Source organism: Scyliorhinus canicula, chromosome 19, assembly GCF_902713615.1.
Source record: "Scyliorhinus canicula chromosome 19, sScyCan1.1, whole genome shotgun sequence".
Taxonomy (NCBI): Eukaryota; Metazoa; Chordata; class Chondrichthyes; order Carcharhiniformes; family Scyliorhinidae; genus Scyliorhinus; species Scyliorhinus canicula.
In genome coordinates this window covers 86,911,111-86,928,194 of record NC_052164.1, presented here as the reverse complement: position 1 = coordinate 86,928,194, position 17,084 = coordinate 86,911,111, and the positions used below count along the sequence as shown (strand labels likewise).

The 17,084-nt window shown below is 46.6% G+C and overlaps 1 protein-coding gene across 2 annotated transcripts in view; it reads left to right on the top strand.

The window, feature by feature from the left end:
- The window catches only part of LOC119953973 (zinc finger and BTB domain-containing protein 44-like), a 48,408-nt gene extending 31,726 nt beyond the window's left edge, over positions 1-16,682 (top strand). For both annotated transcript variants that reach the window (XM_038778734.1, XM_038778733.1), the window contains one exon: positions 12,867-16,682. In XM_038778734.1, coding sequence (XP_038634662.1) covers positions 12,867-13,173 — 307 coding nt within the window. In that variant the 3' untranslated portion in view covers positions 13,174-16,682. The remainder of the gene's footprint in view (positions 1-12,866) is intronic.
- The last annotated feature ends 402 nt before the right edge of the window (positions 16,683-17,084 follow it).

The window sequence follows — 17,084 nt, the reverse complement described above, 5'->3', positions numbered from 1 at the left end:
TAACATACTGCACAAGCCCGCTTCTCTCCCACCGGTACTACCCGCCATATTTTCCCTCCTACTCTACTCTACTCTACCCCCCCCCCCACCCCCTGCTGACGCTCACTCTCCCGCAAAGAAGTCAATAAATGGTTGCCACCTCCAGGCGAACCCCTGTACAGATCCCCTCAAGGCGAACTTAATTTTTTCCATACCCAGGCAACTCGACATGTCCGCAAGCCACAGCTCAGTCTTCGGGGGCTTTGAGTACCTCCACGCTAATAGTATTCGTCGCCGGGCTATCAGGGAAGCAAAGGCCAAAACATCGGCATCTTTCTCCCCCTGGACTCCCGGGTCTTCCGAAACCCCAAAAATTGCCACCCCTGGACTCATCACCACCCTTGTTTTTAGCACCCGGGACATGATCCCCGCAAATCCCTCCCAGTACCCCCTCAGCTTAGGGCAAGCCCAAAACATGTGAACGTGGTTCGCTGGTCCTCCCGCGCATCTAGCGCATTTGTCCTCTATCCCAAAGAATTTGCTCATCCGAGCCACCGTCATATGGGCCCGGTGAACGACCTTAAATTTAATCAGCCCGAGCCTAGCACATGTCGCGGTCGAATTTACCCTACTCAGGGCCTCTGCCCACAGCCCGTCCTCCTTTTTACCGCCTAGCTCCTCCTCCCATTTAAGTTTCAGTTCCTCTGCCTGGGACCCTTCCTTCCTCATGAGCACCTTATAAATACCCGAGACTCTACCCTCCCCTTCTTCCCCCCTAGAGACTATTCTGTCTAGGATCCCCATTGGCGTGAGGCATGGGAAAGATGGGACCTGTCTACGAACAAAGTCCCGCAACTGTAGGTACCTAAAATCATTTCCCCTTACCAGCCCCAATTTCTCCTCCAAGCTCCTCAAACTCGCAAAGCTCCCTTCCAGGAACATATCACCCACCCTTCCCACCCCCGCCCGCCACCATACTCTGAACCCCCCATCCATACTCCCGGGGGCAAACCGATGGTTGTCGCAGATTGGCGCCCAAACCGACGCCCCCGTCTCCCCTACATGCCTCCTCCACTGGCCCCATATCCGCAGGGTCGCCACCACTACCGGGCTGGTGGTGTACTTGGCCGGCGGCAGCGGTAGAGGAGCCGTGACCAGGGCTGCCAAGCTGGAGCCCCTGCACGAAGCCGCCTCCACCCGCTCCCAGATAGACCCCGTAGCGACCATCCACTTCCTTATCATAGCGATGTTGGCCGCCCAGTAATAATTAATCAGACTCGGCAAAGCCAACCCTCCCTCGCTGCGGTTCCTCTCCAACATCGCCTTCTTCACCCGCGGGGATTTTCCCGCCCAGACAAAGCTCATGATCATCCTGTTAACTCTTTTGAAGAAGGACTGTGGAACAAAGCTCGGGATGCACTGTAAAACAAACCGAAATCTAGGGAGGATTGTCATCTTTACAGTCTGCACCCTCCCTGCCAGCGACAGCGGGAGTGCATCCCATCTCCGAAACTCTCCCTTCATTTGCTCCACCACCCTGGCCAAATTTAACTTGTGCAGCCTGCCCCAGTCTCGTGCCACCTGGATTCCCAAATACCGGAAATTTTCCTCAACCCGCCTAAACGGTAGCCCTCTCAATCTGTTCTCCTGGCCCCTTGCCTGTACCACAAACATTTCACTCTTGACCGTATTTAATTTGTATCCTGAGAACTGGCCGAACTTCCTCAGCATTCCCAGTATACTTCCCATCCCGGCCACTGGGTCCGACACGTACAGTCGCAGGTCGTCTGCGTAAAGAGAGACCCTATGTTCAACCCCACCCCTCACCATTCCCTTCCATCCCTCTGCGGCTCTCAGCGCAATCGCCAGCGGCTCTGTGGCCAGCGCAAACAGCAGCGGGGAGAGCGGGCAGCCCTGTCTGGTCCCTCGGTACAACCTAAAGTACTCCGACACTTCTCTGTTAGTCCTGGCGCTAGCCCTCGGGGCCTGATATAATAATTTGATCCAATCCCTCCCTGAACCCAAACCGTCCAAGCACCTCCCATCGATAGTCCCACTCCACCCGGTCAAAGGCCTTCTCGGCGTCCATTGCCACCACTACCTCCACCTTCCTACCCGCCGGGGGCATCATTATCACATTAAGTAATCTTCTCAGGTTGGCCGCCAGCTGCCTACCTTTCACGATCCCAGTTTGGTCCTCCCCAATCACCTCCGGTACGCAGTCCTCCATTCTAACCGCCAATACCTTTGCCAGGAGCATGGCGTCAACATTGGCCTGTAGGACCCGCACGCCTCCGGGTCTTTACCCCGCTTCAATATCAGTGATATAGTGGCTTGCGACATTGTCAGCGGCAGGGTCCCTCTGTCCTTTGCCTCATTGAAAACCCTCACCAAAACCGGGCCCACCAGCTCAGAAAACGTCCTATAGAACTCTACTGGGTATCCATCCGGCTCCGGGGCTTTCCCCGACTGCATGGCCTTTAGGCCCCCCAATACCTCCTCCACTCTAATCGGGGCCCCCAGCTCATCCACTCACCCCCCACCTACTGTTGGGAAGGTTAACCCATCCAGAAACCTTTTCATCTGCTCCGGTTCCTCCGGCAGTTCCGAAGTATACAGCTTGCGATAGAAGTCCCGGAATACCTTATTCAATCTTGCCGGGTCCTCCACTTTGCGCCCCTCCCCATCCCTTACTCTACCTATTTCCCTGGCCGCCTCCCTCCACCTGAGTTGCTGCGCTAACAGTCTGCTAGCCTTTTCCCCATGCTCGTACACCACTCCCCTCGCCTTCCTAAGCTGTTCCACGGCCCTACTCGTGGATAGGGCCCCCAGTTCCGCCTGTAGTCTCTGCCTCTCCCCGAGTAAAACCTCCCCCGGGGACTCCGCGTGCTCTTCATCTATCCGACCCATTTCCCTGACCAATCTATCCATCTCTGCCCTGTCTGCCTTGGCTCTGTGGGCCCCAATTGAAATCCGCTCCCCCCGCACTACTGCCTTTAGCGCCTCCCATAGGATCGCCGCTGAGACCTCCCCCGTGTCATTCACCTGCAAGTAATTTTGCATACACCTCCGAAGCCTCTCACAGATCCCCTCCTCCGACAGCAGTCCCACGTCTAGCCTCCATTGCGGGCATTGGTAGTTCGCTCCCCCGATCTGCAGGTCTACCCAATGCGGGGCATGGTCTGAGATAGTAATTGCCGAGTATTCCGTGTTCTTTACCTCCCCTATACAATCCCTGCTTAGTACGAAGAAATCTATCCTAGAATATACTTTATGGACGTGCGAGTAAAACGAGTAGCCCCTTCATGTCGGCTGTCTATCTCTCCAGGGGTCCACTGCCCCATTGCTCCATAAACCCTTTCAGCTCCCTTGCCATTGCTGGGAGTCTACCTGTTCTGGGACACGACCGATCCAAAGCCGGGTCAAAGACCATGTTAAAGTCCCCCCCCCAAGCCTCCAAGAATCCAGGTCCGGGATCTTCCCCAGCACTCTTTTAATGAAGTTCACGTCATCCCAGTTCGGGGCATATATATTCACCAGCACCACTCTTCTCCCCTCCAGTCTGCCCCGTACCACCAGGTATCTGCCCCCCCACCCCCCGTCTGCGAATATGCCCTCCGCCTCAAATTGCACGCGCTTGTTGATCATGATTGCCATCCCCCTGGACTTCGAGTCCAAGTCCGAGTGGAAGACCTGGCTAATCTAGCCCTTCCTTAGCCTGGTCTGGTCAGACACTTTCAGATGTGTCTCCTGCAACATAAATACGTCCGCCCTCGGAGCCCACAAGTGCGCGAACACCCGCGCCCTCTAAACCGGCCCATTCAGTCCCTTGACGTTCCAGGTGATCAGCCTGGTCGGGGGGCACAACCCACCCACCCCCCACCACGCCAGTCAGCCATAGCCTTTCTCGGGCCGGCCCGTGCGTCGTGCCATTCCTGGCCTGCCCGTTGGCTGCTTCCACCCTCGACCTCCTTTCTAGTGCCTATTTCAAGTCCCTCCCACGGCAGCAGAACACCCCCCCCCCCCCCTAACCACATCCCCCGATACCCCCACCCCTGCCATCCACTGGCTGTGATCCCCCCCCCCCCACCTGACACCCTTGACTAGCCAATCTGCTAGCCCGGAGACTCAACACTCCGGCGCCTTCCTGTCTCATTCCCATTGTTTCCCCGTCCTCCTCCCCACTCCCCGGCGTCCCATCCCCCTCTCCAACCCACTGGAGCAAGCCGGCTCCAGTGTCCTCCGCGAGCTGCACAAAAAGTACAAATCCGCCGAAAAAGGAAAAAACAGAAAAATGAGGAAAAAACAAAAAAAAACATGAGAAAAAAAGAAAACCCCCCAAACCAATGTCCATGAACAAAGGAAAGAGTCCCAAATGTTCCGCTTGGCACCTTTGGCCCAGCAAACTGTTGAACAGCAGTCCAGGCCCATTCGGCGTACCTTCCCACGGTAATCCTCGGGCCCTAATTCGCGTCCGTGGGGCCTCTTTTCGGGACCAGCCCCTGATCCCTTGTAAAATCCATCGCTTCTTCAGGCTCGGAGAAGTAGCGGTGTTGACCCTGGTGCGTGACCCATGGGCGAGCCGGGAACAGCAGACCAAACTTCACGTGCTTCTTGAACAGCACCTCCTTGACATTCTTAAAGGCTGCTCGCCGCCGAGCCGCTTCCTGGCTTAGGTCCTGGTAAATGCAGAGAACACTGTTGTTCCACGTGCTGCTTCTGGCGCTCTTTGCCCACCGCAGCACCCGCTCCTTGTCCACGAACATGTGGAACCTAATCACCATTGGGCGGGGGTGGGGTCCGCCCGGCCGCCCCTGCCTCGCCTGCACTCTGTGTGCCCCCTCCAGCTCCGGCGGACACGGAAAGGCTTCGGCCCCCATCAGCTGCTTCAATAGGTCTGCTACAAACGCTGCGGCATCAGCTCCCTCAGCCCCCTCCGGGAGGCCGACCATCCTCAGGTTGTTCCTGCGGACTCTATTCTCCAGCTCCTCCACTCTGTCCAGCAGTCTTCTCTGCCGCTCTTTCAGCCCATCAACTTCTAGCGCCGCAACCGTCTGCGCATCCGCCTGCTCCTCCACAGCCTCTCCCAGCTCCTTAACTTTAACATCTTGCGCATCCAGCCTCTGGTTCAACTGATCCACCGCTTTCTGGATTGGGTCCAAGCTTTCCTGCTTCAGCGCTTCAAAACTGGAGTTCATTACCTGGAGCATGTTATCCAGCGCCTGCTGGATTGCTGAGTCCGGGGTCCGTGTATCCGCCATCTTCGGTCCCAGGTAATTTTCTTCAGGTCCTTGCCTCTGTCCCTTTTTCTCCTTTTTCTTCTGCCTTTTGGACTCCCGCTGTTCCATGTGCCGCACAGCACTTTCGCTGCCGCCTTCCTTCTCCCAGCTCCTTAACTTTTACCTCTTGAGCATCTGAAGTGGGTCCAAGTTGTCCTGCTTCAGCGACTCCAAAACTGTTTTTCTTCTCCTGGAGCAAGAAAGGTCCGTGTGTCCACCATCTTAAGTTCCAGGTCAGCTTCCTCTGCTCCTTGCCTCTGTCTCCTCTCTCTCTTCCTCTCTCTCTTCCTCTACCTCCTGGCCTACCACGGTTCCATCAATTGCAGCCCGCTCTCCAACCCTTTCGCGGCCGCCTTTTTGCCGCTCCGTGGTCCTGCTATCGCGGGGAATTAGCCCTAAAGCCCCGCCGGAGTGAGAGCCCGCCGAATGTGTGGCTCACTCAAACATTGCCGCCACCGGAAGTCTCGATTTGTCCTGTTTCTTGTGTACAGGACACACCTGGGCAATTTTCCACATTGCCGGGTCGATGCCAGTGTTGTAAGTGCACTGAAACAGCTTGGCTAGGGGTTTGGCAAGTTTTGGAGCACAAGTACTGTTGCTGGAATATTATCAGGACCCATAGCCTTTGCAGTATCCAGTGCTTTCAGCCGTTTCTTGATATCACGTGGAGTGAATAGTGTTGGCTGAAGACTGCATCTGTAATACATACATACATAGATACATAGAAGATAGGAGCAGGAGGAGGCCTTTTGGCCCTTCGAGCCTTCTCTGCCATTCACCATGATCATGGCTTATCATCCAACTCAATAGCCTATCGACTTTGATCCCATTCTCCCCAAATGCTATATATAGCCGCCTCTTGAATATATTCAAAATTTTAGCGTCAACCGCTTTCTATGTTAATGAATTCCACAGGCTCACCATTCTTTGTGTGAAGAAATGTCTCCTTACATCTGTCCGAAATGGTTTACCCTGAATCCTTAGACTGTGATCCCTGGTTCTGGACACACCCATCATTGGTAACATCTTCCCTGCATCTACCCTGTCTAGTTCCATTAAAATTTGATAAGTCTCTATGACATCCCCCCTCATTTTTCTGAACTCCAGCGAGAACAATCACTCCTCATATGATAGTCCTGCCATCCCTGGAATCTGTCTGGTAAACCTTCGCTGAACTCCCTCGAGAGCAAGAACATCCTTCCTCAGAGAAGGAGACCAAAACTGTACACAATAGTCCAGGTGTGGCCTCACCAAGGCCCTGTATAATTGCAGCAACACATGCCTGCTTCTATATTCAATCTCTCGCATTGCAGGCCAGCATACCATTAGCCTTCTACTGCCTGCTGCACCTGCATGCTTACCTTCAGCAATTGGTGTACAAGGACACCCAGGTCCCTCTGCACACTCCCCTCTCCCAATTTACAACCATTCAGATAGTAATCTGCCTTCTTGTTTTTGTTTCCAAAGTGAATAACCTCACATTTATCCAAATTATATTGCATCTGCCATTGATTTGCCCACTCGCCCAACCTGTCCAGATCATGTTGTTGGATCCCTGCATTCTCGTCACAATTCATCCTCCTGCCTAACTTGGCATCATCTGCAAACTTTGAGATGTTACATTTTGTTCCCTCTTCCAAATCATTAATATATATTGTGAATAGCTGGGGTCCCAGCACCAACCGCTGTGGTACCCCACGAGTTGCTGCCTGCCAATTTGAAAAGGACCCATTAATTCCGATTCTTTGTTTCCTCTCTGCCAACCAGTTTTCTATCCACCTCAATACATTTCCACCAATCCCATGTGCTTTAATTTTGCACAATAACCTTGTATGCGGGACTTTGTCAAACGCCTTCGGAAAGTCCAAATATACCACATCGACTGGCTCCCCTTGTCAACTGTACTAGAGGCATCTTCAAAGAATTCTAACAGATTTGTCAAGCATGATTTTCCCTTCATAAATCCATGCTGACTCTGACTGATCCTGCCATTGCTTTCTCAATGTTCCGCTATAAAGTCCTTGATAATGGATTCAAGCATTTTCCCCACTACTGATATTAGGCTTACTCGTCTATAATTCCCTGCTTTCTCTTTACCTCCCTTTTTAAATATCGGAGTGACGTGCACTACCCGCCAATTTGCAGGGACAGTTCCAGAGTTATAGAATCCTGGAAGATGACCACCAATGCGTCCATTATTTCCAGAGCCACCTCCTTAAGCACTCTAGGATGCATGTTCTCAGGTCCTGGGGATTTATCCTTCTTCAATCCCATCAATTTTGCCAGCACCATTTCTCTACTAATGTTGATCTTCCTCAGTTCTTCCCTCTCACTAAACCTTTTATTCTCCAGCGTTTCTGGTATCTGATTTGTGTCCTCTTTTGTGAAGACAGAACCAAAGTATGTATTCAATTGCTCAGCCATTTCTTTGTCCCTTATTATGCATTCCTCTTTCTGTCTGTAGGGGGCCTACATTTGTCTTTACCAATCTCTTTCTCTTCACATATCGATAGAAACTCTTAGTGTCAGTCTTTATTTTCCCTGCAAGCTTCCTTTTGTACTGTACTTTCCCCTTCTTAATCAATCCTTCTTTGATGAATTCTAAACTGCTCCCAATCCTCAGACCTATTATTTATCCTGGCCAATCTGTATGCTTCTTCCTTGAATCGGATGCTATTTCTAATTTCCTTTGTAAGCCATGGATTGTCCCTCTTACCCCCTTTGCTTTTCTGCCAGACAGGAATGAACAGTTGCTGTAGTTTCCCCCATACGTTCCTTGAATGTTTGCCATTGTCTATCCACTTTCCTTCTTTATAGCAACTCTCCCCAATCTATCAAGGCCAACTCACGCCTCATATCTTCATAGTTCCCTTTATTAAGATTTAGCACACTAGTCTCCGAATAAACTATTTCACTCTCCATCTTGATAAAAAAAATTCTATCACGTTATTGTCGCTCATCCCCAAGGGGTCTCGTACAGCCAGATTGGCAGAGATTCCCTTCTCATTACACAGTACCCAGTCTAAGATAGTCTGCTATCTAGTTGGTTCCTTCACATATTGGTCAAGAAAGCCATCCCTAATACACTCCGTGATGTTGGGGACTTCTGGAGGAGACTGAGATGGATCGTCCACTCGGCACTTCTGGCCAAAGATTGTTGCGAATACCTCAGCCTTGTCTTTTGCACATATGTGCTGTGCTCATCCATCATTGAGGATGGGGATTTTTATGGAGCCTCCTCTTCCAGTGAATTGTTAAAAAGCCCACCGCCATTTACGGCTAGATGTGGCAGGACTGCAGAGCTTAGATCAGATGTGTTGGTTGTGAAATCGCTTAGCTCTGTCTATTACTTGCTGCTTATGCTGTTTGGCACACCTGTATTCTAGCTTCGCCACCGTTGACACTTTGTTTTTCAGTATGCCTGGTATTGCTCCTGACATGCTCTCCTGCACTCTTCATTGTACCAAGGTTGATACCATGGCTTGGTGGTAATGGTGGAATGGGGAATATGCCAGGCCATGAGGTTGAAGATTGTGGTTGAATACATTTCTTCTTTTTTAAATTTCGAGTGCCCAATTATTTTTCCCCCAATTAAGGAGGAATTTAGAATGTCCAATCCACCTAACCTGCACATCTTTGGGTTGTGGGGGTGAAACCCACGCAGGCATGGGGAGACTGTGCAAACTCCACATGGACAGTGACCCAGGGCCGGGATTCGAACCCGGATCCTCAGCGCCGCAGTCCCAGTGCTAACCACTGCGCCACATGCCACCGGTTGACTACAATTCTGCTGCTGATGATGGCCCATAGCGCTTCATGAATGCCCAGTCTTGAGTTGCTAGATCTGTTCGAAGTCCACCCCATTTAGCACATGGTAGTGCCACACAACACAATGGAGGGTATCCTCAATGTGAAGACGGGACTTTGTCCCACAAGGAATGTGCGGTGGTCCCTTCTACCGATAATGTCATGGACAGATGCATCTGCAGCAGGCAGATTGGTGAGGATGAGGTCAAGTATGTTTTTTTCCCCCCTCTTGTTGGTTGGTTGTGCCATCAATAATCCCCTGGACCTGGAACATGCCAACAATGACACAAAACCCAACCCCTGGGCGTCTTGGTGGGCCTGGTAGGGTTAATGTGAATGGGGGCAGCTTCCCGAGCGCACAGGGCACCCTCCTATCTTTGATGCACCTGTGTCCGGATGTTTGGGAAATCCCACACATATCCTTGCTCAAGCCCTGGAATGCGCTTGAGGCTTAGAAGCTGAGGGCAGCTGTCTACTTGATGGCCATTGGGTGTCCTCCAGCCCTCACGGTGCCAGTCTGCCATCATATGGCACGTTGATGCACAGTCCTCCTCTGCCTGGTGGATGGCTGGCACTTGGGTCTGACCAGTTGGGCAGCACGGTGGTGCAGTGATTAGCACTGGGACTACAGCGCTGAGGATCTGGGTTCGAATCCCGGCCCTGGGTCACTGTCCATAAGGAGTTTGCACATTCTTTCTGTGTCTGCGTGGGTTTCACCCCCACAACCCAAAAAGATGTGCAGGTTAGTTGGATTGGTCATGCATGCTAAATTGTCCCTTAATTGGTAAAAAAATAAATAATTGGGTACCCTAAATATATAATTTTTTAAAAGTCTGACCAGTTGGCCCCTGCTGTTCTGGTGGAGCCTCCTGTCGTGCAGTGTCTTCCCTGGGGCTGACCCTGGAGCTCGTGCCACTGCACATCTATGAGGGCTGCAGCGGCCAGCTTGATAGCATTGGCCAGCTGAGTTCCAAATTCCATTTCTCTGTGAGGGGAGGGGGGAAAGACCGAGACTGTCAGCAAGGTGATTCTTCCATTAACCATCCAAACGGTCATCCTGAGTTTGACTGTACAGCTACCCTCAACATTTCCCCACCGGCCCCTTCTAGATCATGTATTTGACACTGCAGCCCTGTCCCCATCAGTGACTTGCTTCCGACCTGTAATGTGGGAAGCCTCTATCCTCACCACTGGTCCCTGCCAAATGAGGTACTGGTGGCTGCCATAGCATGTGTTAATGATGGGCCCTGCGACCCCTGTCCTTATGAGTCTTTGAGCCTTTTGCCTCCTGCAGAGCAGTGGCAGCTGGTTATTTGGTGGAGACGTTCCTACTTTGCTCAGAGTTTGGTGCGTGGGCATGTCGTACAGATGGGGGTCACTGCAGGATGTGTGCCTTTGCTGGGAGCCTGGCTGCAATGTGATGTGGAGCCTGGGTTTAACCGAGGTTGTGATAAGGAGCTGTTCAGGTTTCCTGCGCGGGTCAGGAATCCACACACTTGTATCGTGTGATACCAATGGAACGTGTTTGACCTCGGGGCCTGAAGAAATCGGCTGATTCTTAGGAGTGGTTTGGCTGATTGTCTCGTTAATGAGGCTAATACTCTGAGAGGCTGTGTGCCAGGGAGAATTCCAGCATCTGCTGGTGCATGTGGCCTTTGTGTAGGGTTAGCTGTGTTAATCCCCTGCTTCATCTGCTGTGGAGCTGTGCATCTAAGGATTGCAATGAGGAGTCCCAGCACTTAGTGGTCAAGGGATTAGTGGTCCAGGGATTAAACATGGCCATGCCTAACCCCTTGATTATACTGTGGTGGGTGGGATATATGGATATCTAAATGATCAGGAGACCTCAGAGCATTTCCAGGATACTGGAAGCAACCAATAGGTCCAGAGTCTGTTTGTAACACCTCAGGGGTGTGTTGCTAATCTTTTACAGCAGCAATGGGAAGACCCCATTTGTAAATACTTGCACTGAAATCATGCCCGCCGGATTCCCGACTGGGAGGGGTGGAGCATAATGGGGAGTGGAGATTTGGGCTTCCAGCCAGTTAATTGCATTGAAATGAATACAAAAGCGCTGTTTGCATGTTCCCACAGGAGCAGGACGGGAATTCTGCGATGGCCGGTGGGGTGAAACTGGAGGCGAGTCTGTTATTGGGACGAGTCTGTTATCCGGCACCAATCTCGTTTTTGGGGCGATGTGGGATTATCCGCCCAATTGGGATTCCCGATTTTAGTGATGGGATCGGAGAATCCAGGCCCAAAGGTTTTGGCTGTGCTGAAGACTTGTGTCAGGCCTGTCACTGTCTCGATTTTAACAATTATTTATTAATTTCTTGTGCTTATTGCTCATCTCTAGTTGCCCTGTGTGGGCTACCTCCTTGAACCACTGGTTGCTGTTTTGATGCAACCATGTATCTTGCTAGACCACTTCAGGCGACAGCGAAGAGTCAGTCTTGTGTTGATTTGAGACTGGAGTCACAAACAGCTAGTCTTTGGGCAGTACATTTTTATCACTAAAATTAATGAGAATAGTTTTTAATGACAATCCAATAATTGCCTTTGTCACTTTTACTGCTCCCAGTTTTTTTTTAAATGTACAGACTGAATTCGCAATAGGCATTGGAAGAGACTATAGTACAACTTTTGAATAACATGGAGCAAACAGTACCTTCTAAAAATGTTTCATGTTATATTTATGTGCAGCTGACAAAAGTATTTTCCCTGTCAATGGCATTGGGGACACATGTTATGATCAGTTTGAAATGCTGCATTGGTGGGCATCTCTGATTTTATCTGTATCTGGAAATGCTCTCCAACCAGTGTGGCTGGTGTAGCACAGTGGGCTAAACAGCTGGCTTATAATGCAGAACCAGGCTGGCAGCGCATGTTCAATTCCCGTACTGGACTCCCCGAACAGGTGCTGGAATGTGGCGACTAGCGGCTTTTCACAGTAACTTCATTGAAGCCTACGTGTGACAATGAGCTATTATTATTTTTATTATTATTATAACTGCTAACTCACATTATCTGGATACTTAGTCCAGGAACAGCATCACTGCACTACCAAAAATCATATGGAACATTTGATCAAATTTTGGGATTCCAACTTGAGTAATTAAAATGTGTCAAACGTGGCAGCACTGCTGCCTCAGCACTGAAGACCCGGGTTCGATTCCGGCCCCGGGTCACTGTCCGTGTGGAATTTGCACATTCTCCCCGTGTTTGTGGGATCTCAGGTGAATTGGCCATGCTAAATTGTCCCTTAAATGGGGAAAAAAAAATTGGGCACTGTTAAATTTTTCAAAATGTGTCAAATGTAGTATAAAATAGAATTTTCAAAGATCCTCATCATTAATAGTTAAAACTTTTTGTACATCTGTCTATTATTAAACCGTGATGAGGAAATTGTCTCAGGATGCTAAGGAGAAAGAAATAATGCCACCTATTTGTACCATGCAGTGTTCCACAGGAGTTCCCATTCATTCAGTCTTGCATAGAATTGGTGAACTAGATGTAAAGCATTAACCAGTTGTTCTGATGTTGGTGTTGTGCATTCAGTGCAATCTGCTTTAAGTTTATTTCAAAAGTCTTAATTTTTCATTCAAGATGTGTGTTTCTGTTCCCATGGATTAACAACAGATAGTTTTACAGTGATTTGCATATTGGTTGTTCTTAACCTGTAGTTTTATCAATTCTGACCCGAATACACCAATTGTAAGATTTTGAGGTTTAGAAAAAAAGATTAGGATTGAATTGTACTTTGACATCTGGGATAAAATGTTAACATTACTTGTTTTCCAGTGACTTCATCGTGCCAGACTACCTGAAACAGGAGCAAGAGGAAGCCCTTGGTCAGTATGATATTGGAGACAATGGCTTTGATAACAACTCAGCCGTACAAATGCCAGTTATTTCACAGGTGTCCTCCACACAGAACTGTGACACTGCATTTCCGCTTGGGCACTTGGCTGGACTTATGAACAAGGATGACGAAATAATGGAAGAGCAGAAGACCAATGGCTCAGATGTAAATGGAATCCTTGGTGCAAGAGAAGAGCTACATAAGAGAGGTTCTCCAGAGGAAGGACCTCATATCCTTTACAATTAAATTATCCCTGGTAGTTAAATTTCAGTTCTTTTGGAGAAAGTGCCTGGAACTGGGTCAAATAATTCTTGGAGCTTTTCTTCCAGACTCCGAACAATGATTTCAAATGGGTCAAGTTGCATTATTTGATCATCAAAGGTTTCAGACATGTCAGTGGGCCTTCACTTACTTACAAGCACATTTAACCACACATTTCTGAATTCACACAGCAGGCCTAGATGTTGGAAGAAATTATGGTACAGCTTTTGAACATTATACAACAAACAGTACCTTCTAAAAATGTTTACCTTCGTAAAGCTGCCAATAGTACTTTCCCTGTCATCGGTATCTGGGGACACATATTAGGATCAAAGTTTGAAATGCTGCATTGGTGGACAAGAAAAATTCATCTCTGATTTTATCTGCATCAAGTCACTGGAAACATATCAAATGTTTAAATATTACATAAATGTTATCTGCCTGAACCAATTTTATGGCCGATATGTTGAATATTCTAATACAACTAAATGATGTTCACAGGGTATGACATTTCAAAATATCCATCAGAAAGTGGATTTTCTTTTCCAGCAAAAAATACATTTGTACAATAATACAAATCTTTTTTATCAAGAAGAATTCTAAATTGGCATTGTGAATATGAATGCTAGTCTGGATATCTACTCCTGAATAGCTGCTACTTTTGGTTCACTCCAAATTGTGCCATATTTCCTTCTGTACAATCAGATGGTTTTTGGTCACTTGCTCAAAGTACCACTTGGTGAAGGGAGATGGGGAAGGGAAGATTTGTTGAAAGCCATGAGTACCTTTCAGTCAGGCATCTGGCTTTTCTAGAGCCATTTGACCATTACATTCCTGGCTGAAGAGATTAGTGTTCCAATTGCTGTTTTTCCAGTTCAGGAACGAAAAGATTATGTTCAGCATAGCACAGTTATAAATTAATGTATGTTTAGTGTAAAACTAATGTATACTTAGTGTCCTGGCCAACTGGGTGAAGAACCTTAAGGGTTCCATCAGGAGTTGGTTTCAGAGCCATTAAATATTTGGCTCTGACCTGGTGCCACCAAAGTGTGACCTTTTTACATCTACGTGATTTAAAACTGGAAATATTCAGATGTTTTCCAGTGCATATTTTACTATTAATCTGAAGTAATGGTGAATGCATATTCCCTTCAGAAGTGTTTAGCTACATTTTAGTCTCTTGTACTTGTGGATGTGCGTTAACATTGACACCACAGTTGGTGGCACGTTAGTGAAGAGTATTTTCAGGGAGCTTGTTTGCCTTGGCTGTTGTTGAATCAGTGGTTTATTGCAAACCTTTCTAAAACAGAAGTTTTTTGTGCTAACCGATAACTGGTTTTAAGCTTAAATGTTCAGACTTGGATTTCTACAGCTGTTAAAGATTTTTTAAAAACAATCTACACAATTTGCTGTTTTGTGAAGTGTTCACCTTTTTGAAGGTGTTAATTACAATTGTTGATTCATTTGTTAATATGTGCATAGGATCATGTAATATTTTGACAATCTGAAGGCATGCTGTGATTGATTAAGGCATGTATGTTTTAATTTTTTTAATTTTTAGTAACTTCTGTAGTCTTGATATTCAAAATATTTAGGAAGTATCACTCCTGAGAGAAAAAGCACAGATAACATTAATGGTTTGGGCTTTATTTAAATAAATATATTCAGTTATATATTAACCTTACCAGCAATACTGAAAGATTCTTGTCTGAGTAGTCAGAATACCTTGTAGAGATATAAAAGCTGGAAGTAATGGAAAAGCCTCTTACCATTTAATTTTGTATGTAAGGGGGATAAATTTAACACTGATCCATGCATAGAATTGGGTGTTTCAACATCTTTAGTGTCAAGATGTTTAGACTATCCAATTTTAGCAGGTTAGTTATGTAGTGGTAAGGATTCTGTATCCCACTCTCATGTTAACTTGCATTCTGGGAATGTAGTGGTTTATATGACTGTCAAACTGCTCAACGTCCCCCCAAAAAACTCATTAATTAGTTGCAGAGAAGTTTTTGCTAAACATCTCTGGTATTCTTAAATATCAAAACCGAAGATGGTTTAAATAATTCCAAATAGCACTACCTTGCTGCTTGGGTTTAATTTTGGTCCATTTGCCACGTGAATCAAAACTTCATCTTACTTTGTTTAGCTTTGAAATATATGTACGTTAATTCTAGAGGTTGGCCCATACTGCAGTGATTTTTCCTTTGTAAAACCTGAGTAACCAGCATTGTAGCAGCTCAAAATATCTTAATTTGAAAATATGAATAATTCTACATATCACAGTTTATATTGGCTTTTCAGTCCATCTTTCTGCAGTTAAGCTATATCCTCTTTGCAATTCTAACTGAGGCACGCAGCCATTAGACAACAGGATAATTTTGCCCAATATCCCAATTAATCAATTTCTGAACAGTGTGCAAAAATGAGAAAAGGTAAACCGTTTCCTTGCTGTGAAATATTTTCGTTGTATCTAAATAAAAGCAGCATTTACATTTTAAAAAATTATTTACGAGTAGACATAAGGAAAATGGATACCTAAAGAGGAAAACATTAGCAACAATGGATACTTAAGAAACTAAAAGTTGCGTATCTCGTTACATTTATTAATGTATCATGTACTTAATTATTACCCATTACTGAAAAGTTTATTCTACCAGAGTGGGTGAATGGTTAAATCAACTGTACATGTTGACCACTATTCAAAACTTTAAAGAAAATTGTAGGTACAGTCAAGATACTACAGTAATTGTCCAGTTTGTTTACGTGGGCATGGTTGAAATTAAACATTTTATGTGTATCTATAGTAGTAAATGCTGAAGCAGTTCCTTTGTCCTGTACTTCAAATGTGCATTTTTAAATTGTGTTTATATACTTTGCATTCTTGGAAAGCCCAGCACTTTGTCACTCTACATTTTGGTGATCTTAAACCCATATTCCCATCACTGCCATAAACTATTTCAAGGACATTAATAAAGCTGAGCCTACAGTGTCCCTGTTGTGGTCACCTACTTGTACATACTGTATAGTCTAATGACTTGGAAATAATGCTAACCTGTTGAGCAAAAGGAATCAGATGGAATTTTTGATAGTGTGATTGTCAGTAAATTGGATATTTTTTGGTTTGAAAACCTGTTTTCACCAGCTTGGCCCCATGGCAGGCTAGTATTTTAAAACTTAGCCAACATTGAAAATGAGATAGGCCAGTTCCAATGCATTTGAATTGTAAATGTAAAGAACTTTCTGCTCTGGCTATGGTTTTACTATATTCATCCTGTTGTGGGGTGGGTGTATATGTGTGTTTGCGTGCGTGCGTGCACATGTGTGTGTGTGTGTGTGTATGAGTGTACATAGGGAAAAGTTCACATATTCTATTTTCATGCTCATATGGTCACAAGAGGCAAGTAGCATTGTATAAAGTTTGATAAAATAATACTGCAGTTGATAATCTGTGTGGAAATTATAAATAAAACTCTTTACCGTTATATACTGCATACTGTGGTGTGCATGTTTTTGTCCAATATAAAATGTTTTCTTTCCAGAGTCCAATATTTTTTTTAAAGTGCTTGAGTTTATTACATTAATATTTAAGCTGTAACTACAGAAAATCCTGTGTCATTGAAATTGTATTTCACAACTAACCCAAATGAACTGAAGGTCAAACTTGTAGCATCTTAAAGTGTCTTAGCTTGTGCACTGAATGTTCAATTGCTTTTAATATTTATCTCACTTTTATTAGTTTCTCATAATTGATCAAATGAAAGGGCTATGCTGCAATTTTTTTTCTTATTGCATTCACTTTAAATCTGTTGTTTTTTAAAATCCACTTCAGTTAAATTGACTTGCAGGCACGTAAGGAACCTATTCATTATGGTGTAGTTTTGTTGCTATTTTCA